The following is a 27,761-nucleotide window of genomic DNA, read 5'->3' as shown; positions in this document are numbered from 1 at the left end:
TTAGTATAGTTTTTTTTTTTTGTTTTTGTTTAGGGTTTGTTTGTGTGTTAGGGTTCATAAAAAAAGTAACCATCTTTTGCCCTATTGTCAGTTCTTTGGTAAAGATTTATTTGGGATTGCAACAGTTGTCAAATTTTCAAATGCGTTCAGGCGAATCAGATGAGAATCATCCTTACGGCTACAACAAATCGTTAGACCGTCTCTCCGAAAAGGCTGTATATTCCAGCGATGTGTGCGAGAGATGTACCACAGTGCAAGATATTTTCAACGATCGTAGCTCTGATGAAGGAAAACCTAATTTGATTCAATCTTATGTACTGCCTCCGGTTCAATTTACTTGCAACAAAGGGGTATTATTTGTGAGACATAAAATATTCCTTTGTTGCGAGTAAATTGATCTAGAGGTAGTATATGTTAATTTAGATTTCATTTGTAGATGCCGGACGAATTTTTTATTAATGAATTGATTTGTTTCAAAAAAAAAAAAGGTGGAGGAGGGACTAAAAAGTGAACAAAATAGTTTAGAGGGATAAAAGTGCACAAATACGAGACTTTAGGGAGTGTATTTGCCCTTTAGGCCCTGTTCTTTTAAGCTTCTGGGCAGAGCAGAGCAGATTTTTGAAGAGCAGAGCAGAGCAGAGCAGAGCAGATTGAAGCATAGCAGGGCAGAGCAGAGCAGATTTAAGTACTATTTTTAAGCAGAGCAGAGCAGGGCAGCGCAGAGCAGAGTAAATTGAAGCAGAGCAAAGGAGAGCAGCTCTACAGAACGGGGCCTTACTCTATTAGGAGTAACACGGAGTAAACTTTGATTTACTCGACATTACAGTATTACACTGCCCCGCTCCACCCTTCCCCAGCTCTCTCCTCCACCGAAGCGTACTCCGAATCCTCCATTGAAGCGGCTTTTGAGCTTTATCTCTTCCATTGAAGCAGCATCTGAGGTATTTTATTCATTCATCAAATATCAATTTCACAATATAGTGTTAATTCCAGTAACAGTCAATTTAGGGTTCTTCTAAGGTGAATTATTGAACTATTGCTTATACGATACTGACGTTATCAAAGATTATGACGAGCGATTTCGTTGCTAGAATTTTGCTATTCATATTCTTAAATGAGAAGAATTTAACGTGATATTTCGAGCCTGCTTTGATAATTGAGACAAATTTGGTTGTTAATGTGTTGCAGGCTGAATGTCAGGAGAAAACTATGAAAACGGACCTTTTCTCCCCGTGCCCGAGGCGGCCACCCCTCCCGCTTTGGTTCAGGGAGAGACCAGTCCTCAACTCTCAGATGCTAATGGGTACTTTTTATTTTTGCAGTTTTGCTCCTTTTTTCTGAATAATATTTAAATGATAACTATTATGCTTGATTTGGTTAATATTCGAGAAATTGAATAATCATTGCGAGGAAATAATGTGCAATTTTTTTTTTTATTTTTTTGGGTCTATTTGAACTCGAAATTACTTAATTTTGTGTATAAACAATAAACTTGCTTAGTTGTGGTTGGAGTTCTTGTACAATGAAGTTCTTCTATACTTGAGGGAGCTAAAGGGAATGTATTGCTTAATTGTTTTTTAGTGCTAATTGTATTCCCTTTAGAAAAAAAGATACTCCGTAGTATAAAGGGCATTCCTTAGTAAGAGAACGGTTAGTGAAATCAAGAATGTATTGTATCTAGGTTATGACTTGTGAGCTAATAGAGTTGAACTGTCTCTGATTTATTGTTGTTGAGCTAAGCTAAGATCAGCTACTGGGTTGTTTTTTTACTTTTATGAACATGTTGCTACCTTTGTACACCTAAGAGGGGAAAAACAAACCATAAACCAAAGATGCTAAAACTTTAATGCATAGAGCTAATGAAGTACGGATTTAATATTGTCAGTAAAGTCTATGATCAACTTTTGGATTGATGTCTAGTAGTACAAATATTAGGTATACCCCAGCTCTTTATTCTTTGTGGTGTCTCTCTGTGGTTATATTGGGTTAATTCAAATTTGAATCATTGCAATATACAAGTAATTGATTTGGGACTTCAAAATCGGCTAAAACTTCATTGTCTCTATTTTGAGAGGGCAGTAAAATTGAATATGGCCTTTTTGTTTCTTGTTTAGACTGAAGTTGTGGTCTTTATGGAACTATAAGCCATCATCTGGAACTAGACTAATGTTCGTTTTGGATGTTATTAACTATCTTATGTTGTAGCACTGGAATATTTGGTTGGCAGACATGAAATAAAACTGTTATCTAAATATAGGTAGATGATAATATGCAAAATATTTTCTTGCTGATTTCTAGCATACCTTGCTTGACATTTTTAGAGGAGGTAGATAACTAGGGCGTTTGTTGATGTCAACTAGGCGCACTTAGCTAAGTGGTACATGTGATGCATGGAATATGCGTGAAAGACTGAAAGGAGTTTTGAGCTCTGAATCAACTGTTCTTTTGAAGCCGCCAGCAACTTCTTTTGTTCACTGACTGTCAATCAATAAGTTAAATAAGTTTTTTTTTTTTTTTTTTTTTTTTTTTTTTTTTTTTTCACTGAAGCATATTGTTGCAGTGCACGCAGTTTTGAACTTTTAATTCATTAAAATCCACAACGTTTTTTGTTTACCCTTTTTGTCATGAACTGCCATGTTGCCAAAGACCTTATTGGTTTTGACTTTTGAGTCTTTTGTCTTTCCATATTTACACTTGTCAATATACTTAGGCTATGCTTTTTATGGGTTGCTCCTCTCTTGGTGTGTGCATATGTCTCAATGTTTTATCTGAGATATACATTCAATAGAATCACATTTATCTGAGCAATTTTTGTAGAAAAGTATATATAGCAAGATCAGCAGCTTTATTTTTCATTAAAGTTGTTTAAAAATTTTAATTGAATGCTTGCATCTGAGTTGTTTGGATGATTTCAATTGCATTCCAGTTTCTTAGATGAGCTTTGTTGAATTTGTGTCTTTAAGATTTGTGTTCACCTTTTGAGGTTGGGTTGCACGACAAACGCTTGACCTGTAATGCCATGAGTACTGGTTACAATTTTTCTACTTTGAAAAAGCCTATTACGTGAAAAGTAAAAAGAAGGAAAGGGGCATTGAGAAGGGACTATAACAGAAACAATTTGTTTGTAAACATAGTAGCAACAATTAAATTGGATGGTACATGTGATCACAAACTTTTAAATTAATTGGATATATAATAATTATTGTAGGTCGGTTATAAAATTACCCCGATATAATTAAAAGTTACTTATGTTTTATTGATATATTTTTTTTTTTTTAAAGGAGTAAAAATCTTATCTTAGCATGTGAAGATAACTAAATTATCCTTATATAACTTATTTCATAGCCTATTTACATTAAAATCATATCAGATTTAAAGTTACCCCTAATGCAGGTTAAATGTTAACTCAAATTGGATAAAAGTTACCCTATGATTGTTTGATGTACACTAATATTATTGTAAACCGGCTGTACACAAAAGTTTTGAATTAGATTAATATAAGAGCCTAATCAAAATATTTAATCTTCACAAACTTTAGTTCTTTGGATTAAGAAATCAAAAATTAAAAATTGGTGCTCAAGAGTATAATTAGGGGTGTTCGCGGTGCGGTTTGGATTATAAATCGCACCAAACCGCAAAAGTGCGGTTTGTAATTTTTTCATACCGCACCAAACCGCACCGCAAAATGCGGTTTGGTGCGGTGCGGTTTGCGGTTTAATCGTATTTTATTAAAATTGTAATTATTCTTTTAAAAACAAAACTTTTATTTCATTTTATAATTATTAGTTTATAATTCAAATATTAAACTCTTTTAATTAATCTTTAATTAACTAATAGTTAAAGATTAGCTCATATAATTTAGTTCTTTTATATAATTTTAATGAAAAAATAGTATAAAAATTGCAAACCGCATTAAAATGCGGTTTACGGTGCGGTTTGGTCTCAATATTTTTTGAAACCGCACCAAACCGCAAACCGCGGTATGGTCATTTTTAAAAACCGCACCGCAATTTTCAAACCGCAAACCGCACTAAACCGCAAAATTGCGGTTTGGTGCGGTCTAAACCGCACTATGTACAGCCCTGAGTATAATATTGAGCTAATTTGTTTTATATACTGGCTGTGATGTGAGACTAATCGCGGATAATTCTGGTGCAATGCACGCATTATTGCAGTTGTATCACTTATAAATTATGAGGACAAAGGGAGTTTAGTGAATCTTTCAGAGCAGCTTGTCTTGTTTATGATTGGATGAAATCTTTTTTCTTGATCATCTGAGTTCTGGGGTTAAGTTTTGGGAATCAAATTCCGAGATGGCCATGTACATTTTAGATGACTACTGCACTGCTCTCATCTTAATAAAAAACTATCATTAATTTTTGTGAGATAATAGGTAATTCCCGAATCTCGAGCCATGCTTTGGTTTATAAAATTAATATGTATGAAAAAATATAAGCATTCAAGAATTATATGTAAAAAAGTAATTTTCAAGACATTAATCCTTACATTAGATGTTTTCATTGGAAATCATCTTTAACATTAAAAGTTGATGCTAACAAGATCCATGCCCAATATTCCAATTAAGGTCTGTTTTTTTTCGGATAATTTTTCCAATGCAAGCTTAATGTTTTGGATGATTTTTCCAAGGAAAAATATGATTTAGTGAACTCCCTTATATAATATATAGATATGACAGCTAAACTCTTGGCATTTTCATGTTTTTAGTCTTGTATTCAGAGCCTCTCTTTGTTTCTGATTCATGTTATATTTGGTATCTAGAAATGGAGAATATGATCCTAGGCTGTCAGCTGAAGAAGTGAAGGGGGTATTGGAAATTATAGCTTCAACTGGAAAGTTTTGGTATGGTTCTACTTCAAGCTTCTTGTTGCATACACACACATGAGCTATGGGATGGGGCTTGGTGAAATCAGCACTGATCTCCCAATCCTTGTACCTACATGGCGCATGCACTAGGGTTCTCATGATATCATCCTTGCCACTTTTAAGCTGCCTTCTCATTTGATCTTATAGACACAAAAACACACATGCACGTACATGGCGCCACACACATAAAGATGTACACTGAGACGCTCAGATGTATGTATGCGTGCGCATATAATTAATCACACTCATGGATATGCACAAAGTGGTATGTGGAGCTTTGGTTGGATTTTAATAACCACTAAAGCAAAATTCGTGTTTTAAGGTACCTATGTTTTAACTTAGCCAAGTATTTATTTAAATTAATTAGTTAACTTTATTTTACTTTGTAACAGGATTTTAATTGTAAGTGTTTAATTATTTAATTAAATTATAAAATAATTCAAATTTTTAAAGAAGGAACCGATTTTTTTAATTTTTTATTTTGGTTCAATTTTTTATTTAATGAGGGAGAGGGAGACCGAAAATGACTTGGTTGGAAGGAGTTAGGAAGGATATGAAGTATATGGATTTGCATGAGGATGAGGCATTGGATCGTAAGAGATGGAGGAGGAAGATTTTTGTTATGTCTACACGGAATAATCACTTTTGGTTCATGTAGCCGACCCCACTTATGGGATTAAGGCTTTGATTGATTAATTATTTAGCGGTTCTTTATTAGTTTGATGTAATAAGTAGCATGGCTACTTTAGTTCCATAAACATATTGAGTTGGCGTACTTTAGTTCCATAAACATATTGAGTTGGCGTACTTTAGTTCCATAAACATATTGAGTTGGCGTAGATTATTCTTATTAATAAATCAGATTTTAGTAGTTAATAATTTCGGATTTTATGATCAAATAAAAGGGGATTTTATTTGATTATGAACTTAATGTAGCCATGCTACTTATTACATCAAACTAATAAAGAATTGCTAAATAATTACTATGAACTTAAAAAGCTAAGAAACATTTTAAAAATCCTGCAAGATATTATAAAGGTTTTAATTAATCAATCAGAACATTGTCCTTCTTATCAGTGGATTGCTTGTAGCTCCTTGGATCAAATTCATGATCGTCGTCATCATCATCCTCCTCCACAGGTTCAGGAGTTTGAGGTTCAGGCTAACAAAACAAACATGTTCATAGCTTTAAATCATAAACATATAAGTCATGATTGCGGAAGCGTTAATTTCTGAATTTACCTCCAGCCATTGTAAGTAAACTACGAGGAAGTTGAAGACCCAAAATTGATCTACGATTGCGGAACCGCAACTGTATTCTTCTGAATTTTTAGTGCTGAACCCTCACTCTCACTTAAGATGGTGTTTATGTGTGTTTGAGAGTTAGATTGTAGTAGAAAAAAGACTCACGTTGAATGACATATATATAGGGAGTTTTGCCAGAGAAAATTCAAGTTAATCTCCTAGATAAACTTGGATGGTTTATCTCATTGCATTTTTGTAATAAAATGTCATTGGAATTCGAAAAAACACAATATACAAACATTTTATCAACCCACGTGGCTCATCTGGCGTTCAAAAGCTGACTAACAGAAAATAAACGTTTTCCCAACGTTAACTCCTACACCATAGCCTTTAACTCAAGGTGAGTTAACTCAAGGTCAGTAATGGAAATTAACAACCCATTTTGCAATTTAAACATCGAGTCTTAGTTTGTCCATCCACTGCAACCAAAACCCACAAAATTGCAGTTCGATCCGGATACGGTGGTTTCGCAGCCATCAACGGAAGTTTGTGTTCATACAATTCTTGCTTGACTAGTTTGAAAGCTCATCTTCCTTGGTGAATCGATTGAGAAGGGAAATATCAATTACCCTTTAGGGTTAATCTTACCCCAAATTTCTCTATTTTTCATAGGGTTTTCGTTTGGTTTGGCGGCGGGACCGCTGTTAATATCGGTGGTGGTGTTAGTGTAAGGAGGAGGAAGATAAAGACGGTGGGTTAAATTAATCGAAAGCTCATGATAGTGGGTTTGTAAAGCAAAGTGGTGGTTTAGTGGTTGCTAACTCTGACCATTTCTTTCTAACAAAAAAAAAAAAACCGACCATTTTTGGAGGCACCAAACCTCACAAATTCAGTAATGGAGTTTTTGTTTAATTCGAGGAGTGGTGGTTGCAAAAGTGAAACCTATTAACCATGGTTAAAAGTTGAGACTTAACGACGTCCAACATTGGGTCAAAGACAAGATTATGCGTGACTTGCAAATTACCTTGACACCCCTAACTAACAACGCGAAAATACCATTGTACCCCTAGATAAACAACCCAAGTTTATCTAGGAGATTAACCGGGGTCGCCTCGTTTTGCCATCAAAACTCCTATTTTCGTGAGTTGGTTATGGTGGTTTCCTAAGTTGTGGGCTATTCTGACTTCGATTACGGTGGCTGCATTGACTCACAAAAATCCACCTTAGGATATGCCTTAGGATATGTGCTAGCTGATGGTGCCGTCTCTTGGAGAGTGCAAAGCAGACCTTAATTTCTACTTTTACTATGAAGGTTGAGTTCATATCTTGTTACGAGGCTACCTCAAATGGTGTTTGGCTAAAAGGTTTCAAATCTGGGTTAAGAGTTGATGACTCTATCATTCTTCTAATAAGAATGTATTTGTGACAATTTAGCTGCAGTTTTTATGGCTAAGAATAAGAGTGGAATTAAAAGCAAACACATTGACATAAAATTTCGAGTCGTAAAAGAACTTGTTTAAGAAAAGAAAGTGATCATAGAACACCTTGACACTAAATTGATGATTGCTGATTCCTTGACCAAAGGCATGCCAATTAATGGTTTCAAGGGTCATGTACAAAGGATAGGACTTAGTTCTATCATGTGAAACATTTGTTTATTGTGTTGAAACTTTCTCATTCAGTTTTGATATTTCTTGCATTATTTGAATTTATGTAGATATTTGGTTATTTCAATAAGAAATGTCATTTTTGTTTGATCTAGAGTGAACATGAGGTTTACTAATTAAGTTGTATGAGTGGTGGAAGACCGAATATATTGTGATACATGGAAGATTAGTTCTCGTTATTAGGGAATTTATCGCTATGATTAATATATTGAGTTTTCTGTTTAAATGGACCAAATGGGAGAATGTTGGATTATTTTGAAAATAAATAATTATTAATTATTATGGAAATAAGTGGTCCATATATATTGGAAATTAGTTTTCCATGATCAAGGAAACTTACTGCCCACTATCCTACAAACTTAGGAAACCACCATAACCAATAACTTCAGAATTTATTTCTTGATAAAGTTAAACTAGAATCTGAAATATTAAAGGAAAATCCATTTGGAACATAAAATGTCCTTTTAATTGCAAAATAAAACCACTACTTAGAGTTAAGCTGCATGTCCCAACTGCTTCCACATCCAGCGAACTCATCTTGTTGACAGAATAGATGTTATGTGCCCATTGGTTTCCTTAGGTTTGTCATACCTTGCAAGGTATTCGAAATATGGATTGTGGTACCAGAGTCAATCCACCATGTATTACAATTAACATAAACAATATTATATTCATGACAAATGCTAGAAAATTACCTTTTTTCTTAAGCCAATCCTTGAACTCGGTGCATTCTTTCTTCATGTGTCCCTTCTTTTTACAAAAGAAACACGAAGAATCCTTTATAATGGATTGATTTACTGGAATCTTTCCCTTTTCTTTTTCCTTAGTGTGATCCATTTTATTCTTTTCAGAAGTTGTGAGATTCACCTTCCTTCCTCTTGAACACACATGGTCATAAGTTCATTAATTGACCATCTGTCTTAATGTGTGTTGTGAGAGACTATAAAAGGGCCGTATTGATTAGGAAGAGTACATAGAATAAAATGTACTAGAAAGAGTCAGATATGGTGACTTCCAAATCCTTAAGTTGAGCTGCCATATCACTCATGCACATGATGTAATCACGCACTCCATTAGTCTCCGTGAGCCTCATGGATGAAAATTGCATGATTAAGGTGCTAGCAAGAGCTTTGTCAGAAGTTGCAAACTGTTCATCGATGGCCTTAATGTGTTCTTTAACATTATTAGTATGCTTATCGACAGAACCACGTATACTAGCACATATTTTAGTCTTTATGAACATAACGGAGAGACGGTTAGACCTCTCCCACTTTTCATAAAGACTAATTGCATCTTGAGTACTAGTCTTCGTTATGGCAGGTGGTTCGTCTTTCCTAATAGCATAGTCAATATCCATCCATCCTAATTGCAGTAGCACTCTTTCCTTCCACACCTTATAGTTGCCTATAGGCTAAAGTGTGACCCTTGTAGCAAAGTGCTAAAGTCAATATCTTATAGTAGCCCTTGGTAGCACTCTTTAGTTTAACACGTGTCTTTTTTCTGCTAGAAGGGAGTGACCCTTGTACCTTGTAGCAGAAAAAAGACTCACGTTAAATGGTATACATATATAGGGAGTTTTACCGTCAAAAAATCCTATTTTCGTGAGTTGGTTATGGTGGTTTCCTAAATTTGTGGGATAGTGGGCAGTAATTTCCTTGATCATGGGAAATTGATTTCCAAGATAAATAGACCACTTAACTTAATAATAATTAATAATTATATATTTTCAAAATAATCCAACATCCTCTTCCTCCTCGTCGAACGACTCATTAACTACTATCGGGGGATTTGGATTAGGAATCTCTTCACAAGAACCATTCCCTGTCTCATTGTCTTCATCCATAGGTTCTTCTTCAGGCTCTAATTCCGATTCTTCACTACGTTCTTAGGCGGAAAGTTTTGTGGAGGTGGATGATTTTGATGATAGTAGTCAGGAAGTGGAAGATTATGTTGATATAAATAATAGTGTTGGGCACTTGGGCTTGAAAAATGTAGCTAACTAGATATCTCCAATGAAGGCCTCATTGGCCATAGTTATCCTTGTAGCGAGCATAGTTAGGTACTTAGGTGTGCCCCCGGATGAAAATCAGAAAAGTTGTTCTTTATAGCTATGTAGGGCGGTTCATCTGGAAGACAATGAACTATTAAAGCAGACTTAGGAAGGTGCCATTACTTCTCTCCCATAACATCACATAAGTACGAATAATGGTATCAACCTTCCTAATAAAATGGATCGTATGCTCATAAATCTTCTTAATCAAAGTTCCAATCTCTGTGTACTTACTAGGCAATTCTATCGGCATCCTGTAAGAAAACCAACTTAGAAAATAGAAAAACCCTTCCCAAAAGGAAAAAAAAAAAATAATATAAACAACACAGTTCTTACATAAAATTTAAGTTTGGTGTTCAACCAAACAATCTTTTCTTGCATATAATTAAACCACATAATTACATGCTTTCATACAATTCATAACAATCCTACAACATGATTGAACACCACACATTATTAAATAAATGCACATAGGTGAAATAATTATAATTTATATGCCCAAATATTTCTACACAATCTCACCACATGCCCAAATATTTTTACACAATCTCCTTCGCATACCTGCACAACTAATTTTCTAAATTCCTTTTTATTTAAATAATTCGAACTAAAACTCCAAAATAATTAAAAATTTTCGGACCAAAAATTTTTTAAAAAATAAATTCTTATCAAAATTAAAAAAACAAAAGAAATTGGTTCCCTCTTTTAAAATTCGAATTATTTTATAATTTAATTAAAATAATTAAACACTTTCAATTAAAATCCTGTGATAATGTAAAATAAAGTTAACTAAATAATTTCAATAAATACTTGGCCAAGTTAAAACATAGGTACCTTAAAACATTAGTTTGCTTTAGTGGTAATTAAAATCTAACCAAAGCTCCCAGATGCCACTTTGTGCATATCCATGTACACGCATATAGTCATACGTTTAGGAATTTGAATGATTGCAATTTCCCATAAACTAATATTTTTGGAAACTTGGTGGAGTAAATAAGTGTAAAGAATGTAAAATTCGTGTTAGATGTTATGCCAACTTGATGGGATTAATGAATGTGAAAAATGTAAAATTCATGTTTAATGTTATGCCTTTTTTTTGCTGGATATTTTCCTTGACTTTGTGTTGTCACTCAGGCATGAATGGGATGAGTTGAAAACCATGCTGTTGTTTCAGCTGAAGCAGGTAATGGTGAGGTATGCTTGTTGTATGGTCTTTATTGTTTATCAGTGCTGGTTTTAATCTGTATTTGTCCCTTGGAATTATTATTTGAAATTAATTTCTGTTGAGATTATGACATCTTGTCCCATGTAAATTTGAATATCAAGGTTCTTTCGGAATATCCAGAAGCAAAAATTCCTGATGATCAACAAAATTCTTCTTTGGGAGAGAGTTATACACAATTGGTGAAAAGCTTAGAGGAAGGTATTTTTATTAAATAACTCACTGTTACATTTTGCATCTTGGTATTTTCTCTGATATCTGGGAGTGCTACCTGCTAGTAGTGCACTACCTGTTGGAGCTGTGAATTCTTAGTGCTAATTGTACTAATCTTCTAATGTCCCCCAAATTCTAGAAAAGTCTTTGCATATTTGGCTATATTTTTCTTTCAATAACATTGAAGCTTTTGCAAGACAATATTGTTCTACTATTCATCTAGCTAAAGGATGCAGCATAGGCTTAGAATTTGGTGTGTTCCATTAACAATTGCATTATGATGAGAACCTACAGGCTTGATTGAGGAGCTTCTGGCTTGTCCAAAATATATGATTTCTGCATTTGTTGACCATGCTCCTGCATATTATTTGGGATGATGGTGATTCTTTGGCAATACATAATCAAGGGTGTGTTGTTTTATAATTGATTTAACTGTGCTAAAATTTATTGAATGAAACTGAAATGAAATCTACTCTGGAGTATATTATAATTATTAATCATATGATTGTCATTAGTCAATACTTTATTTTTCTGTATTCACCGTTAAATTTAACTTGTTTTTATTTCGTAGTATCATTTATCTGAGACATTCATGCACTATTATCTGTTAGTTCTAGATACGTATGTAATTACTTGTCAGTTATAATTACAATGCCATAACTACAACCTCTTGATTTGTATGCATAAACTTACATGTCACCTTGTTTGGGAACGGAGAAGTAATGAAATTCGAGTTTTCTTTTCAAATAGAGTCGGCAATTTAGTTTGAAATCTTGTTTAGCCGGTAAGCCCAACCCTTCCCTCACCTTGTTGAAAAATCAATTATAGAATATGATATTTAAGTTTCTGGAATTGACCTGAATTGAAATGATACGTGTAAAAATAATACACACTAAATGTTGGAAATTCCAGCTGGCTGCTTGGCATTGGTGTTATTCTCTCTGTAGAAAAACTGTGGAAATTAGAAATTTCTCTTTCAGTTTGATAAGGCAATGTGTTTGATGATGTCATAATGAAGAGGCAGTGATTTCTTTTCTGGACTTGTTGGAGTATGGATTAATGCCACCCATTACATATATCCCTGGTTTTTTTTTTTATTAATTATTTATTTTATCTGTGCATATCAAAGCCCATAGCTGTTAGAGGGTTGATGGATATAGTTTTTAATGTTATCCTCCAATTTGTTGGTAATCTCATGTACTCTTGCTTGCACTAGTTTTGCTATGCTATTAATGACGTGCATTTCAGTCTTAGTCCTTTGTCCATGTTCTGTCCCCATGCTTTGGTGATTCTTCATACGAACAATCAAATCTATGCACAGAGACTACTGTTATAATTTCTAATCGTGGAGCAGGGCATCAGTTAAACTAACATCTTGTAGCTAAAAAAATGGAAATATTATGTTGCAATCTTGGCCTTTAAGTTTTGGTACCATCATATATCCTTCACAATACTGTTAGGAGGCATTGAGAACTAGGGGTTTTAAGACATTACATATGTGGAATCTGGAATCAAACTACTTTAATACTTTTGGGCAATATGTTTGCATGGTTATGTGATTAAGGAGCATGTGGAGCTACTTAAAAAGGAGCTACTTAAAAAGGAATTATTAATATCAACGATAGCATGATTTCAAAATGCCGGTATGCTAACTATTTCAAAGAAATTGTGTATCTTGTATATTTTTTTTCTTAATTATCTGTTGTTGATGGACTTTCCTTTGAATGGAACCAAAGTAATGTAGTTGACTCCAATACCAATTTGAAGGAAAAAGACTAAAGTGGATTTATAAAATTATCATTTCTGAAGCATTTCTCTTTACGTACAGCTCTATTCAGCTTTCTAGATGGGCCACCATTCACATTGCAAAGACTTTGTGAGGTAATTGATTATTATATATTGAAAATCCTTGCCAATTGTTTTACTTTTGTACTAATAGTTAAGAGTTCCCTTATCTGAAGCATCAAGGCTCAAGTTACTTTGTATTTTTTAATGCTTAGAAGTTTATTCCTGTTAGTTACTTAACTGCATTTGTAATCTGGGTCAGACTTAAGCCTTTCAAATTTAGGATGATGCTGAACTTTAGTATAACAGAACAGAAAATAATGAAGGCCCTTCACTGTCCCACATGGCCATATGTAACTGTAAAATAATTTAAGTATATATTGTTATTTATCCAATTCTCTTGCTGTTTAGAATTTGGGTCTAAATATTTGACTTTGTGACTCATTACTAAACATGTATATGTTCTATTTAGTGATGCCATTTGCCATTCTTGATATCATCTTTTAATGTTGGAAAGAGCTAAAATGTGAGAGCTGTAAAACTGAGAACTCTTTATTGGGCACTACTGTTTCTTCGTATTGACAGTGTGAATTGAACACATTCTGGTATAAACTTTATAAGGTGCAGTAGTTTTTTTGAATTATACTCGTAATTCAATTAGGCATGAAACTGCATGGGCTGATTTAAACCTAGCTGTAGCAACAGTGTATTGTACCACTAGCCTTTAGGCCCAGGCAATACATTTTCATTGATTGATATTTTTAAAAGGATAACATCAAATATTGCATGATTTAGCGAATAGGATTTTAATGTATAAACTTGAGGTCCCAACATCAAACCTTGTACAAAGAACAAAGCATGTTCTAATTCTTTTAATTGTGTGCGATGACATGGAATGAAACACCTGAAGAGAGTTCCACAAGCACCTAGGCTTGTTTAGGAAAATATATTGGTATTTATTATGCTCTTTATGTTACTTAGGCTTGTTCAAAGATATTTCAAATCCATATTGGAGGTTAGTAATACTTAACCTTGCTCTTTATGTGGAGTTGTGGAGAAGAGAAAAGAGCTTCCAACTCTAGAAATTTAATCGGTAGACAACAAAAGAGGGATGCAGACGTGTAATTTTACCATTTGATATCCTTCAATGTTCTTTGGGAATATCCTCTATGCTTTAATAGGTAGACGACAAAAGAGGATGCAGACATGTAATTTTACCATTTGATATCCCTCAAAGTTTTTTGGGAATATCCTGTATGATTTAGTTTCTGAAGACTTTTATATTTTTCCAATGTTTGTTCTGTAATACGTCACATTATTTACTGTTTGGTTCCCCGATGTCCAGGGGAACCTATATTGTCTATTGAAAAAAAAGGTGTTGTGCCTGGATGTATAATTGCTTGTGTCTTTTTTACACCATCTTCTGCTAATCTTGATGCGGCTTACTTTATGGGCATTGAAAGTTGACCTTGTGCTTGAACAGATATTACTGGATGCGCAGACTATCTATCCAAATTTGTCAAAACTTGCTCTGGCATTAGAAAAGGTATATTATAATTCTATCGCTTCTCACTTTGCATAATTACTTGCCTATCTGCTTCTTGAAAATTCTTTCTGTCCCAATATGGTTTGGTCATCATTAGTGCCTAAATATATTAATAATAGGAAGCACTATATAATATTACTGATAAATCATGTACATAGAATTATATCGATACAATTAGGTTCTAAATTCAGACCTAAGACTCTTAGAATTAGGTCTGAATGTAGAACCTAATTGTATCGATCTAATATTACTGATAAATCATGTACATAGAAATATATCTATGCTCAAGTAAGCAAAATTAGCTTGCTTTAAGCAATCACTTCTCATAGGGATGCTCTTTGTTGGCAACAATCATTTCTGTTCATGCAATCTTGCTTCTGTCTGAATCCTTTATGAATAAGCAGAATAACCAACCACTGTGGTACTGAAGTCTGTAGAATTAGGTACCTGAAACAAGCTTACAGCTCTGCTCTGTGTGAGAGTGATATTTGATACAAATTCAAGATCAAATTAGCTAGTTTGGGAGCCTTTTAGCTACTGATTGTGTCTGCGGTTAGAGTGTTTCCTGGAGAAAGCATCCTCTCGATTCTTTAGTATCATGACTTTAGGCAAAATTTCGGTGTCAGCTTGGTCTTTACTCTGTGAATCTTTCCAGTGATGTTTTGATTTTTGAGCTTCCTTTTGAAGCTGTGGTGCTCTCGCTCATTCCTAATGTTTGTTGTGATATAGACACAGTACAACCTAGTATCATAAAATAAATAATTTGTGACTTGTGCTTACTGTCTACAATTATTTTCTATAACTTTGTAGACTTTCCTACTAATCTGTGAGGTAATTTTATGTTTTACAGAACCTGTTGGTGACTAGTACTCTAACGAAATCCACGGATTCATATCCTCCCCCAATTGTGCAACTAGCAGATGCCTCAAGAGAGCAGGTTGAGGATGCCCAGCCCCAGCCCCAGCCCCTGCCTCTGGCTGGGCCTCAACCTGAAACCGAGTCTCAACCTGAACCTCAGCCTCAGTCTCCTCCACAATCCAACTCAGTAGAAAATGGTGGGGAACCAATGACAGGAGACAGGGATGAAGTAATGTCCGAAGTAGATGCTGAAGTGGATGATGGTATGACCATTGACATGGAAACGTTTGAAGAGATCATCAGTTCATCAGAGACAAATTCTCAGCCCAACAATTCTCAATCTTAATGTGAGCAGATGCTGCTGTTTAAGTGCTCAATCTTAAGCAGCAGCATAGTCAATGTTCACAGTGCTGCCATTTGAAGTAGCTAATAGAGAATTTATGGTGCTTAATTTTGCAGCATATCACATTGTATTACTACTAAAGCATTTGCTGACTTTGATGTTGATACATGATGCAGCCAAAAAGGAACAGCATGATCATGTGTTTGTTGCTCTTAATGCATTGTGGTCTTATTTCGAACTTGTATTTTCTAGCGTAATGATGTGAACTATTCTGCCTCATCATGAGAGCTAAAGTGAACCACTTCATATTCCTGATGCAACTGTTATATACCGCATTGTATGTGGCTCTGTGCAAGTGTTCACCATGTTTGAAAAAGAATTTGTCTCGCCAGGATTCAATATAAAATTAAGGAAGCTATCACACACTACATAATTTATAATATTTTGAAGCTCGATCTGAAATGATGGAGTAAAATTTACAAAATTTCCAAAAAAAAAACATTATCTGAAAATCAGTTGATTCATAATCCAAAATTTACAGAAACGTAGTTCAAACCATTCTATATGATCAATCGCAAATGAACTTTGTTGAATAAAAGCATAAGAATGTACCGTAATATCCACTATGTTCAAGCCCAGGTCATGTTTTAGGACTTAAACTAGATGCTGATATTTCAGTAACTATCAATATCCTGCAAGAAAAACAAGTTAAAGGCCTTCAAGTTCAGAAAGATAACCAGCAATTTGAAAGTTCCCAGAGTTCCTGATGAAGTGATACCCTTTTCATTTACAATGGTGATTTGGTGACCAGTTAAAGGTAATCCAATTTGTAATACAATATCTAGTTAAGGGTAGATTAAGAAGGAAGCAATGATATATAATTTTCCAGGAGGTACTAATTCTGGTACTTCACAGCCATCATAACTTCAAAATATAACCATATAATTCAAGACAGTACCACAGCCATCCCTATTACTACAAGTATATGACTAATATGAGATAGCATCACACCTATCCAAACTACGAGCACAACATACCTTATCTACCCAGGGTCAGATTGTTTTGCATATCCCGGGAGGATTTGCCATCTAGTCCGATCTTATCCTATACAACAGATTTTCTGCTAACCATGAATATGGCGAAGTATCAAGAAGATTGAGCCACCAGAATCAATGTCACAAACAAACCTTCAATGCAAAAAAATCAGAAAGTTAAACATTTTTATTTTGCATTATGGTGTAGAGATAGCCTGTGAAATAGGAAGGATAATTGAAATTATTCATGGTTATGCCACAGATCACGATGCCTAAAAAATTTGACAAAGAAATGGCAATCGTCACAAGCTGTGTGTATTTCAGCAAGCACATTTTTAATTTTGTTCTAATTTCATGTTTAATCAAAATGCTTGCTTAATTTAGAATGATGACAAACATAGGTTTTCTTACATTAGGAAATAAGCTTCAAAACCAGAGAAAACTAGAGAGGTTCTCTTAACAAAATTTTAGATTTGGGTAAGTCAAATTGATGCAAGTTCGTATGAAGCTGAGGTTTGTTATATAGTAAAAAGGAAACAATTAGAGAGACTTTCATAACAGAAAACACCAATCTGAATTTTCACATATTGTAGCAGCCATACATATCAGTGACTGAGCAACTCCAGTTCTTTAAGTTATAAAGGAGCTGCCATTTTCAAAGAATGCTGAAATTGAAGGATTGCACCAGCGCAAATAGTCTTCTTTCTTACCCTATTAAAATATTACTATTCAAGGATATTGAAACTAATTGAAACAATAATTAAAAAAAAAAATGGAATAAAGATTGGTCCAAAATTGTGTAATTTGCTATGCATTATAGAGCAAAATTTTACAAGGGCAAGAACTGACAATCTAACTACAACAGAGCATCACATCTCCCAGAATCAACTTAAATGACTTGTATCATCATGTCCCTCTAGACACAGAGATACATCAAATGAACAGAGGAGCTGATCCATCATTCGGTTTTTTGCAGTTAGAAGCTCCATTCAAAAAGCAGAGAGCTATGATGTTGAAGTAGAACCCTGCAAGGTCTCCAAAATGTGCTCAATTCTGTATTTCATGACAGGCTGACCTTTCCGTGTTCGTTTAAACATCTTTTCCCGTAAATCTTTCCTGCGGGATTCAGCCTTTTCCTTTTCTTCCTTTTTTGCTTTATAGAAGGCTTCCCTTTCCATCCTTGCTTTCTCCTGTTCTTCATGTTTCTTCACATACAACTCTTGCAAACTGTATGATCCCTTTTTGTTTTTCTTGTCTTCCTTGCTTGTCTCACCAGGACCACCATCATTCTCCTGCAAGTGAGCCAGGATAGCATGTTACACTCAGGCCAATGTTTCAGTTTAAAATAGCAAAAAAGAACACATACCTCAACAGGTTCAACAGATATGGATTGATCATTAGGTTGATTTTGTTGCTTCAGCAATTTCTTGTACTTGCTTACATGTTTGGCATTCGTGTAAAATTCCCTATTCTTCTCTAAAGTGATGCAAAGATGTATATACATTAGTATATCACCGATATAATCAAATCAAAACCCAGTCAACATTTAACTATGTAGCATATATTTGCAATACCAATACATATACATAAAATTATAGAAAAGGCTCTTTTCAACTCAGCATACGACTGAAAAACAGGATCACGCTAATCAGATCAGCATCGGGATTACATGTTGGGAAGTGCAAGGCATGTCAAGCACTGCAAAAGCAATAAGCTTCCATATAGACCTGACAATTCAAAATATAGTCCTTAGCCATCTCTTTGTCCATTCTAGTCCAGCAGATAGGAAATTACTATTTTTCTTACATGGTCAATATAGAATTTTAAATTTAAAGCAGAATCTTCTTGCCTCAGTGAAGGGTCAAAGATACCAAATCAAGGAGTTCAATCAACACATCCTATGTCAAACTCTTTATTCCACCTCAGATTTGTGTTAGACTTAAATACTGAAACACTCAAATTTGGGGTATGGACACTTGACCGAGACCTGTATCATTGACAGAAAAAGCAAAACTTCCATAAGATGTCTACAGTCCAGCACTTTTACGAACAGCTAAGTCTGAGTCAACTAATATGCAATAACACAAGCGTAAAAATCATTGGCCTATAGATTAATTGTTTCTTCCCCCACAACAAACAAGCACACAAAAAAACATGCCTTACTGTCATCATGTTTCTCGATCCCTAAACGAAGACACATTGCAAGACCAATAAATCACAATATTTCACTTCCATAACTCATAGAAAACCAGCTTTCTACAATATGATCTGGGTGGAGGCATCAAGCTCATTGGAAATAGAAAAGTCCAGTCACTAAACCACACTCTACAAGCCTGCTTGCTATCCACAAGATATGAATTGCAGATTTGCAGTAACGCATCAATCATTCCGCCACAAAAGATCTCATTGAACATAAGTAAAAATTCTTGGCAAGAGGAGTACAAGACCACAAAATCACTAAACCTGTTTGTCCCAGGCTGAGGCCAACAGCAAGGACATAATAAATTTTCATCAAATAAATTAAATTGATTAAACTACCCATAAAATTTCACAGCTGAACTTAAAAAAGTAGAAGAAAAGCTTCTATGATCGGGCTTAAAGGTAGTAGGTAAACTTTGTTGGTACATATTTGATAAGACCATCTCTAATATCATATGAGTATAGATTCTTGTGTCTACAATCAATTCTGAGACTTTGGATTAAGACAAACTCTGTGACGTGTTCTCACTGCAGGTAAGTTGCATCCTGTTTTTTACATGTTGATTGAAACAAGCAGAAAGAGATTCTTCAAATTGGAATTTTGGTTCTATTAAACTCTAAAATGAACACTGAAAAGATTGCTCGGCTCTTAAACAGCACAACCACAATGTATGCTGCAAGTTCCTATTCCTTAATCAACTGATGGAGTAAATTACTAACTAGTAGCAAGTTCCTGTCATTGTAGAAAGGCATAAAGTTAGACTCTCCATGCTTCTAGGGTTTTAATTAGTAGCATAATTTATCTTGAAAAGCAACTTCTCCATTTTCTTCTTCTTCAATACCATTATACCCAAAGCTAACAAAATACCTCACTAGAATTGTCAATCCCCATCCAATATGTCATACAACCAATACAAAATTAGTCCAATTACAACGCCACGAAACCGGCTTGGCGGCTTTAGGCCTTGAATAATACAAGAAATCATTCCACAATCAATAATCAATTAAGCATATCATCGAAACCCAAAAACAATTAGCACCATGAAATCATCAAAGGTCAAAATACTCTAAATTCTTCCAAAAATCAAGCATCAGAACAATACCCATATACCAAAATCACAAGAAATTCATAAAAGACAGCAATTTAGAGGAGTAGAGAAAGAGGAACATACTTAACAAAGCAGGATTATATGAATTTTGTTTGGATTTAGCATTGGCAAATGCTTCAAGAGAAAGACCAGTGCCTCCCAATCTCTGCATATTTTTCTTCATCTTAATCTTACTGTTGTTGTTCATTTTGTTATAGGGATTGAAGCCACCTCTTTCTCCCGAATCGTTGTTCTTGAGATTAGCGTTCTTCATCGTACGAATTTAACAAAATATGAGAGAGAAGTAGAAAAAATGCCCAATTTTTTCAGTGAAGATAAACCCTAATTTGCAGGACACTAACAGACACGATTGATGGTGTTCTTGAAGAAGGGCACAATGTAGAAGACACCAATTGCTTAGTGTATCTTTAACCCGAACCTACACGATCAAGTGAGAACCTAACCACTTCCAACCCGACTTTTTAGAATTGGAAAGTGACAACGTTCAAGACAAAATCGTGTACTCCTGTAATCCTATTATATATCCCTGGATCTTGGTCGCCATACTTGAGTTATTTTGCGTAAATCTTATGTTATTTTGTATAAAATCTTGTGTTATTTTGCTAAAATAATATGTTCGTTATTCACTTATTTACTTCAACATCATGCATTAAAAAAAAAACATGCATTTATAAAAATAACATGTACTTCTACTACCCTTGAAAAACCACATCATCAAAATGCTTAGCAAAAATGAAAAGTGATTTTCGAAAGGAATAGTGCCTTGACCATAATTTTCATGTCTTTTGATGCTATTTGCGAAATTGCCATTGCTTTTGCCTACTTCTTTGGTTTTTAATTTTGATTTATATACATTAAGAATCATTAGGGGTTTTGCATGAGAAATTATCTTTTTTTCCTTGTTTTAAGGCATGTGTTTTTTGGGTGGGTTAGATATATTTGTAGCTCTATTATGATCTCATATATATATATACATTCTCTGTTTGTTTGAGTACAAAATATATTCTATTTCTTGAAGTTGTTCATTCAAGTTTTCTTTTCTCTGAGATCGAAGGTAATTTGCAATTACTTATCTATTTCTAATTTAATTTTCAGTAATTTGTTCATTATATTTTTCGAGTTAATTTTCTAGAGGTTGAATTTGATTTCGAATTTTATATTTGGTTGAGTGTTTGTTGATTGTTTGTTTTTATATTTTGAAATTAGGGGTGGTATGTTTATTGCATGCACTCTGTGATATTTAGGGAGTTCAAATTGAATTTAAATTTTTTACGTTTTTTGCATGCATTGTTAAATAATTAGGGAGTTTAAGGATGAAATTGAATTTTGTATTTTGTTCATTGTTTCTTGATTGTTTGGTATGCATGAAAGTTTCTGCAGTAACTATTATGTGATTTTTGTGTGATAGTGTCTTGAATTTCCATTCTGATGTTCGAAAATTGATATGCATGGATATTTAAAGTAGTTGATTGCATTGTTTAGCACATGCATATGTGAAGTTAATTTATAGTGTTAATAATTTATTTAAGATTTCGTTATTATGGTTTGAGAGTTGGCATGCATGTATGTGTTTTAAATGGATTGGAAATTCCAAAGAGTTGTTTGCATTTGAGGTTTTTTTTATGGTTTAGACTGCTAATATTTATAATTGGGTATAATTTAGATGAATAAATTGCAAATTAGTCATAGGTATATATGGAGCGTGCTATAATTGTGGTTAGTGATTTATATTCTATACTTATATTGTAACATTGTGATAATTTAGATGATGTGTTTAATGTTGAAACTGAGAAGAACAAATGATAATATGAGCTCTTTATGTGGTGCTGAAGGGATTCTATTCAGTGTTGTGGTTGTTTTCGAAACGTATGGGTTGAAGTTGACATGATTTTCTTTATGATTTGTCGATATTTAGCTTTTTTTGTTTATGAGTTTGTATGTCAGTTGATATTATTTTGAGGACTTAATTTTTTTTTTATTTCTGTGATTGTGTAAATTTTGAATACTCTGATTTTTGTATGTATTTTTTGTAGAGTATTAAGGGTAAATTATGTTGAACTTTGTCTATTGGTCCAAGTAAAGAAATGTAGGATATGAAGGTGGTATAATATTTATTGGTCTATAGAAAGAAGTTTGAAATGGCTTGAGTGTGATAACTTTCATTGTATCTTATTTGGGTTGACCTTAGTCTAAATTGGTTGATCATATGTTTTATTACAGGTTATGGATGCTCCACTCACACAAGTAGTGATTTCGTTTCGTCCTTTGTTGAAGCAAATTACCAGATGTTTGAACTTCCCTGATCCAGAATACCAATATCTCAATCTTCGGAGAAGCATTGCTTGTGTGGCTATTAGGAGTGATATTAGTGATGTTCCTGTTGTTTACCTCGGTGGAGATTTGGATAGTGTAGATGAATCGTGTGAAACTGCAGCAAGAAAAGCAGTGTATGATCTGATGAAAAAACATGATATAATTGTCGATGATGTAACATCCTTACAGGAAAAAAAATGTTTGAACGTTGTGGACGATTGTATAGTTATAAAAAAGAGGAATTGGAGGGAATTGAAAAAGGAGAATCTAAGGTTTATTTTCATGGAGATATTTGCACTAAATCTGGTATCAATCAGAAGAAAGTTGTTATTGATTTTGTTGAAGTATTAAGGTCTGTTTTAAAGTGTGTTGATATAAAGTGTACTCCAATTGAAACTATTGAGCAATTTCCTAATCAGTATATTTCATGGTTTAACATCATCCACCATAAGAATAGTTCAGGATTTCGGTGTTTGTTTAGTGATTATTGTACAAGCCAAGATGCGGCTAAGCAAGATCTTTCTAGGAAAGTTGTTGACTATCTCATTGATGTGTGTAATCTTGAGATAGTGGATGCTAATTATAGGGCAACGACTTGTAGGTTTGATGCTGTGTTGTGTGTTTTGGAAAGGGAAAGTTATTTAAGTGTAAAGGAGCGAGTGTTAAGAGTTACAGAGCCGTTAGAACCTTCAACGGGACTTGTAGAACAGGAATGCTTAGCTGGTGTAGGGAAGAAGTCTGAAGGAGCAGTGCCTATTTCACATGATGTAACATTCAATGATACTGATGTTAGGGGTTCAACTTTCAGAATCATCAGGATTTGCTGAATCTAGCAGTGATGTGTTTTCAGAGGTGGCAGGCTCAGAAGATTTACATGGTCGATTGAAGCGTATAAGGTTTTCGAAGGATTAGACTTTTTAAGTTTGGGATGGGATGGGGTAGTAGGAGTGGAGTCTAAGTTAGTTTTTGATATAATTAAAATGTATAAATGTTTTGTGGATGTATGTTGTTGTTGACAGATTTTGAAGTGCTTATGTAATGAACTCTTATTAGTACATATATGGGGCTTGTATTAAGACATATGGTTATGTAATTGATGAAATGGATCAAATATATTCTATGATAATGAATTTTTTGTGTCGACTTTTATTTTAAGAGTTTCACAATTATTTGCTTTTATAATTTACCAAAATTACATTAATTATTGCTTGTTTTGTTATATGAATTCAGGGGATTCGGATCACAAGTTGTGTTCACAAAATTTATTGAATAGTTGATATAACGAGAATTTCAAGGACAGTGTATCGTGGAATTTTCATATAGTTTTGGAAAATGAGTGAGTAACTTGCTGTTTAAGATAATTTTAAAGAATAAATTGGTTTATATTCAAGTAATTTGAGAAATTTTATTTATATTCAGGAAGTTTGGGTTATAATGTTTATCATTTTTATGTCTGTTATTGATAATTTAGATCGCTTATTACAAGCATCGTCAACATCAAATAATTACAAAACTAAACGTCTAAGAGGTCTGGAAATTGGAAGTGATGAAGTAGATGATGCAAATGTATATAAAAAAAAACAAAGATTAGAGTTCAACAAACAAGTATTTTTTTTTTAATTTTTTGGTAATGCTATGAACTTTATTCAATTATCCGTATTGAAGTGATTTGAACATTAATATTAACGAATTCATGTTTATTATTGTATAAGCACCTTTGTCAACGAAGAGCTATAAAATTAGACGATGTTCAGATTTCTTGTTTAAATTCCTTTTTTTTTTAAATTTTTTTTTTTATTTTCAATTGTTGATTTGTAGGTGCAAATGGTAGATCATCTAAGGCGGATAGGCATGTTTCAACTCGAGAATACTATGCTTATAAACTTCAGTGTCGCCTTGGAAATTTATTAGTCAGAGCTGGAAGATGTTTTCAACAATATATTGTTGATATGTATGTCAAGGTAAAAAATACGCGCTTGGATTTCTTTCGAAGGAATCAACAGACAATAAGGGCTGATCTTTATCAGGGTCTTCTTGATACTATTGATTGTGGAGAAGTTTGTGCAGCAAATGTTGGTACGAAAGTCATATTACCTGCCACATTTATAGGTGGTCCTCGTGATCTTAAGAAGCGATACTTAAATGCAATGTCGTTAGTTCAGAAGTATGGCAAGCCTGATCTATTTATAACAATGACATAATCCCAATTGGCCTGAAATTAAACAAGAACTTGCTATTGGAGAAGAAGCACTGAATAGGCCAGATATTGTTTCAAGAATATTTAGAGAAAAGGTTCTTGCTTTAAAACATTTAATTCGAAAGAAAAAGGTATTTGGAGAAGTATCTGCACTGATTTATGTTATTGGATTTCAAAAAAGAGGTTTACCACATGCTCATTTTCTCATTATATTGAAATCTGGGTTCAAAATCAAGTCTCCTGATGAGTTTGATAAATTTGTCTGTGCTGAAATTCCATATGTTGAAAATGGATACTTAAGGGAAATTGTGATCAAGCATATGATGCATGGACCATGTGGTCATTTGAATCCGGAATGCCCCTGCATGAAACATAAAGAGAATCGTGGCAAATGCAAGTATGGTTATCCAAAACAAAACTGTGATGAAACAAAAAGTAGCAATAATGGATATCCTTTGTATCGAAGAAGAGAAACATGTGATACTGTTAAAGTCCGGGGGAGTTGAAATGGATAACACATGGGTGATTCCATATAATCCATACCTTTTAGCATATTTCAATTGTCACCTGAATGTTGAAGTTTGTTCTACTATTGAAGCAATTAAGTATCTGTATAAGTATGTTTATAAAGGTCATGGCAGGATATCTTTCAATGTTGTTCAGACAAAAGATGGTGTACTTGTGCATGATGAAATTGAACTGTTTCAATCAGGACGGTGGGTTTCACCTTGTGAGGCTGCATGGCGTCTTTTAGGTTTTGATTTATATGAAATGTATCCTCTAGTTCTACCTCTTCTTGTACATTTACCTAACTCTCAGCTGATACAAATGAGACCTCATGAACAACTTACAACGATTGTTTCAGATGATAAGCTGATAGGCTTATCGCGTACCTAACAAAAATAACCTAACTATTCCTTCTAACTGTGTAGTAGGGCAAGTAAGGATCGAATCCCAAGAGACTATGGTTCATTCAATTAATCAGACTCAATTAATCACTAAGCACGTCACCAATCAATAATGGATGATAATAATCAACTAATATATTAAATAACACAATTAACTAGAGGAAATATTAATCAATAAACTAAAGCATCCAAGATCAAGCATTACCACGATTATGATTGATAAACTAATAAATCTACCCCCAATATATAAATCAATTGACAAGAAGAAAAGCAATCCCTAATAATAATACCAAAGGTCTCTTCCAAGTTATCAATGGCTTCCCAAATTAACTATCAAGCCTACTTCCGTGGAATCAAGCGAATAAGGGACATTAAACACCATGCCTAGATTCCTAATTATTCAATCATCTACTTCCGTGATGATCTTCAAACCCTTAATTGGAATAACCTAATCCCGTTAATACCCAACTTCCGTTGCAATAAGAACAAAGGGATGATAACAATACTAATTATTCCTAATCTAGTATTGGCATAAACACAATCAATTAAGCATGTCAATTGGGATTATTATTGGGGAATTTAAAGATCTACTTTATACATCAATCATAATCGAGCTTAGCAAGATCCCGGATTAAGGAAACTACTCACACATCATAATAAAATCAAAATCAAGTTCAAAAACAAGAAACAGTAAAGAAAACATATTTAGAGAACAGTGAATATCAGAAAAGAGTGAAGTAAGATAAATACCAATTACTCCAATTGAAAGAACTCAAATTGTTGATGAACAATTGATTAATCTGGGATTAAAAGATTGAAATTGCTTAAAGGAAATAAAACTAGGGTTCTTGAGAGTTTTCTAGGGCTTAAGGAGAAAAACTAATGAAAAACTCCCCTTAAAAGTTAATTACAAAAGGGTATTTATACCCTCAAAAGATAGAAATTCGGAAATAGCTGAAATCGCGCAATCTTGAACATCGCCCGGTCAGACCGGGCAGATCTCGCCCGATCGGGCGGAGGAAGGCTGCGTAAAATACGACAGTTTTCCTTCTTTGCCCGGTCAGACCGGGCGAACCTCGCCCGGTCGGGCGCGCGTAACACGTTTCCAGAATTGCATCTTCATAACTTGACTTCTTCATCGCCCGGTCTGACCGGGCGAAGCCTGCCCGATCGGGCGCGCGTTGCACCGTTCAGAATTGGGCTTCTTCCTGTGAACTCTTCATTGCCCGGTCTGCCCGGGCAAGCCATGCCCGGTCGGGCACTCCACATAAATTGCAGTTCTTGGCTATCAACTCTTCCGAATCTACTAAAAACACGTCCAATTGCCTAGAAACGCTTCATATTCCTGAAAAGCTTACTAAAACAATCGAATACACTAAAGAAGAGATTGTTAGCAAGAAATGGCTCCGTAGAGCTCAAAACCATATAAAATTACTAAGTAAAACCGGGGAAAACCATTGTATAAAACACGTATATCAAATTCCCCCAAGCTAAACCTTTGCTTGTCCCTAAGCAAAGCAATGAATAAATAAATCAATACTTCACCCCAAAAGCAATTCAAATCAATAAATACGATTAAAGGTAAACTCGACAGTTATGCATCAAAGTCAACCAATCAAATCCATCTGACTACTCATCCTGTCTGACAATAGTCAAATAGAGCAAACCACAAGAGCATATAGAATTCAAGACTAGTGTTCACACACTCAACTCTCATTTATGTAGCGAGTAAAAGATATACTCGATCGCTCTCCATCCAACTCCTTTAAATGTGAACAATGCCCTCCCAAACTCACGCACTCGTGTGTTTAAAGAAAACAAGCACTCAACCTAGCAGTCGACTCGAAATATATCAAATCATTCTTTGCATTGGAAAACAACTAATTTCACATTCACACAACTCTATGCACAAAGGTCAGAAGGTCTTCAAAGCTTGTAATGTAAGGCTAGGATAAAAGGTAGGAAATATTTGGGAAAATGTAAGAGTAAAGCTATGCTTAAGGGAGCCAAAATCCTAATAAATAAAACCAAGGTCAAAATGAATTAATGACCAAATCATCTCCAACACAACTCAACTCTACCAAAAATTCACCAAACATCCAATTATATTAAAAATTTCCAACACTTAAAATTTCACTCATATATACAAAATATAAAATTATAGAACTTGAGTGAACAAACAAACTTT

The 27,761-nt window shown here is 34.2% G+C and overlaps 2 protein-coding genes across 3 annotated transcripts; one reads left to right on the top strand and one right to left on the bottom strand.

Annotated features, from left to right (window-relative positions):
* Positions 1–785: 785 nt before the first annotated feature.
* Positions 786–16,133, top strand: LOC110709958 (serine/threonine-protein phosphatase 4 regulatory subunit 2-B-like). Of its 2 annotated transcripts, XM_021888207.1 has the most exons (8): positions 786–941; positions 1,189–1,303; positions 4,780–4,860; positions 10,981–11,029; positions 11,173–11,269; positions 13,110–13,162; positions 14,550–14,612; positions 15,463–16,133. In XM_021888207.1, exons 2-8 carry the CDS (start codon positions 1,194–1,196, stop codon positions 15,814–15,816), a joined length of 807 nt encoding a protein of 268 aa, XP_021743899.1. In that variant the 5' UTR covers positions 786–941; positions 1,189–1,193; the 3' UTR covers positions 15,817–16,133. The 2 variants fall into 2 exon arrangements, with proteins under 2 accessions (XP_021743899.1, XP_021743900.1); XM_021888208.1 differs by lacking the exon at positions 4,780–4,860.
* Positions 16,134–17,609: 1,476 nt separating this feature from the next.
* LOC110709986 (rRNA-processing protein FYV7-like) lies at positions 17,610–20,698 on the bottom strand. The gene is made up of 3 exons (XM_021888242.1): positions 20,219–20,698; positions 18,214–18,323; positions 17,610–18,139 (listed from the first exon to the last, which is right to left on the bottom strand). The coding sequence occupies exons 1-3, from the start codon at positions 20,406–20,408 to the stop codon at positions 17,852–17,854; spliced, it is 588 nt and encodes a 195-aa protein (XP_021743934.1). The 5' UTR covers positions 20,409–20,698; the 3' UTR covers positions 17,610–17,851.
* Between the last annotated feature and the right edge of the window lie 7,063 nt (positions 20,699–27,761).

The sequence above is a fragment of the Chenopodium quinoa genome, unplaced genomic scaffold, assembly GCF_001683475.1.
Source record: "Chenopodium quinoa cultivar QQ74 unplaced genomic scaffold, ASM168347v1, whole genome shotgun sequence".
NCBI lineage: Eukaryota > Viridiplantae > Streptophyta > Magnoliopsida > Caryophyllales > Amaranthaceae > Chenopodium > Chenopodium quinoa.
This window is presented reverse-complemented; position numbering and strand designations above follow the sequence as displayed.

Coding starts and splice junctions, on each gene's coding strand:
- LOC110709958 (XM_021888207.1), top strand. CDS start 1,194: ATGTCAGGAGAAAACTATGAAAACGGACCTTTTCTCCCCGTGCCCGAG. Junction 13,163..14,549: donor CATTGCAAAGACTTTGTGAG/GTAATTGATTAT, acceptor GTGCTTGAACAG/ATATTACTGGATGCGCAGAC. Junction 14,613..15,462: donor TTGCTCTGGCATTAGAAAAG/GTATATTATAAT, acceptor TATGTTTTACAG/AACCTGTTGGTGACTAGTAC.
- LOC110709986 (XM_021888242.1), bottom strand. CDS start 20,408: ATGAAGAACGCTAATCTCAAGAACAACGATTCGGGAGAAAGAGGTGGC. Junction 18,324..20,218: donor ATATAATCCTGCTTTGTTAA/GTATGTTCCTCT, acceptor GCATCACTTTAG/AGAAGAATAGGGAATTTTAC. Junction 18,140..18,213: donor TATCTGTTGAACCTGTTGAG/GTATGTGTTCTT, acceptor GCTCACTTGCAG/GAGAATGATGGTGGTCCTGG.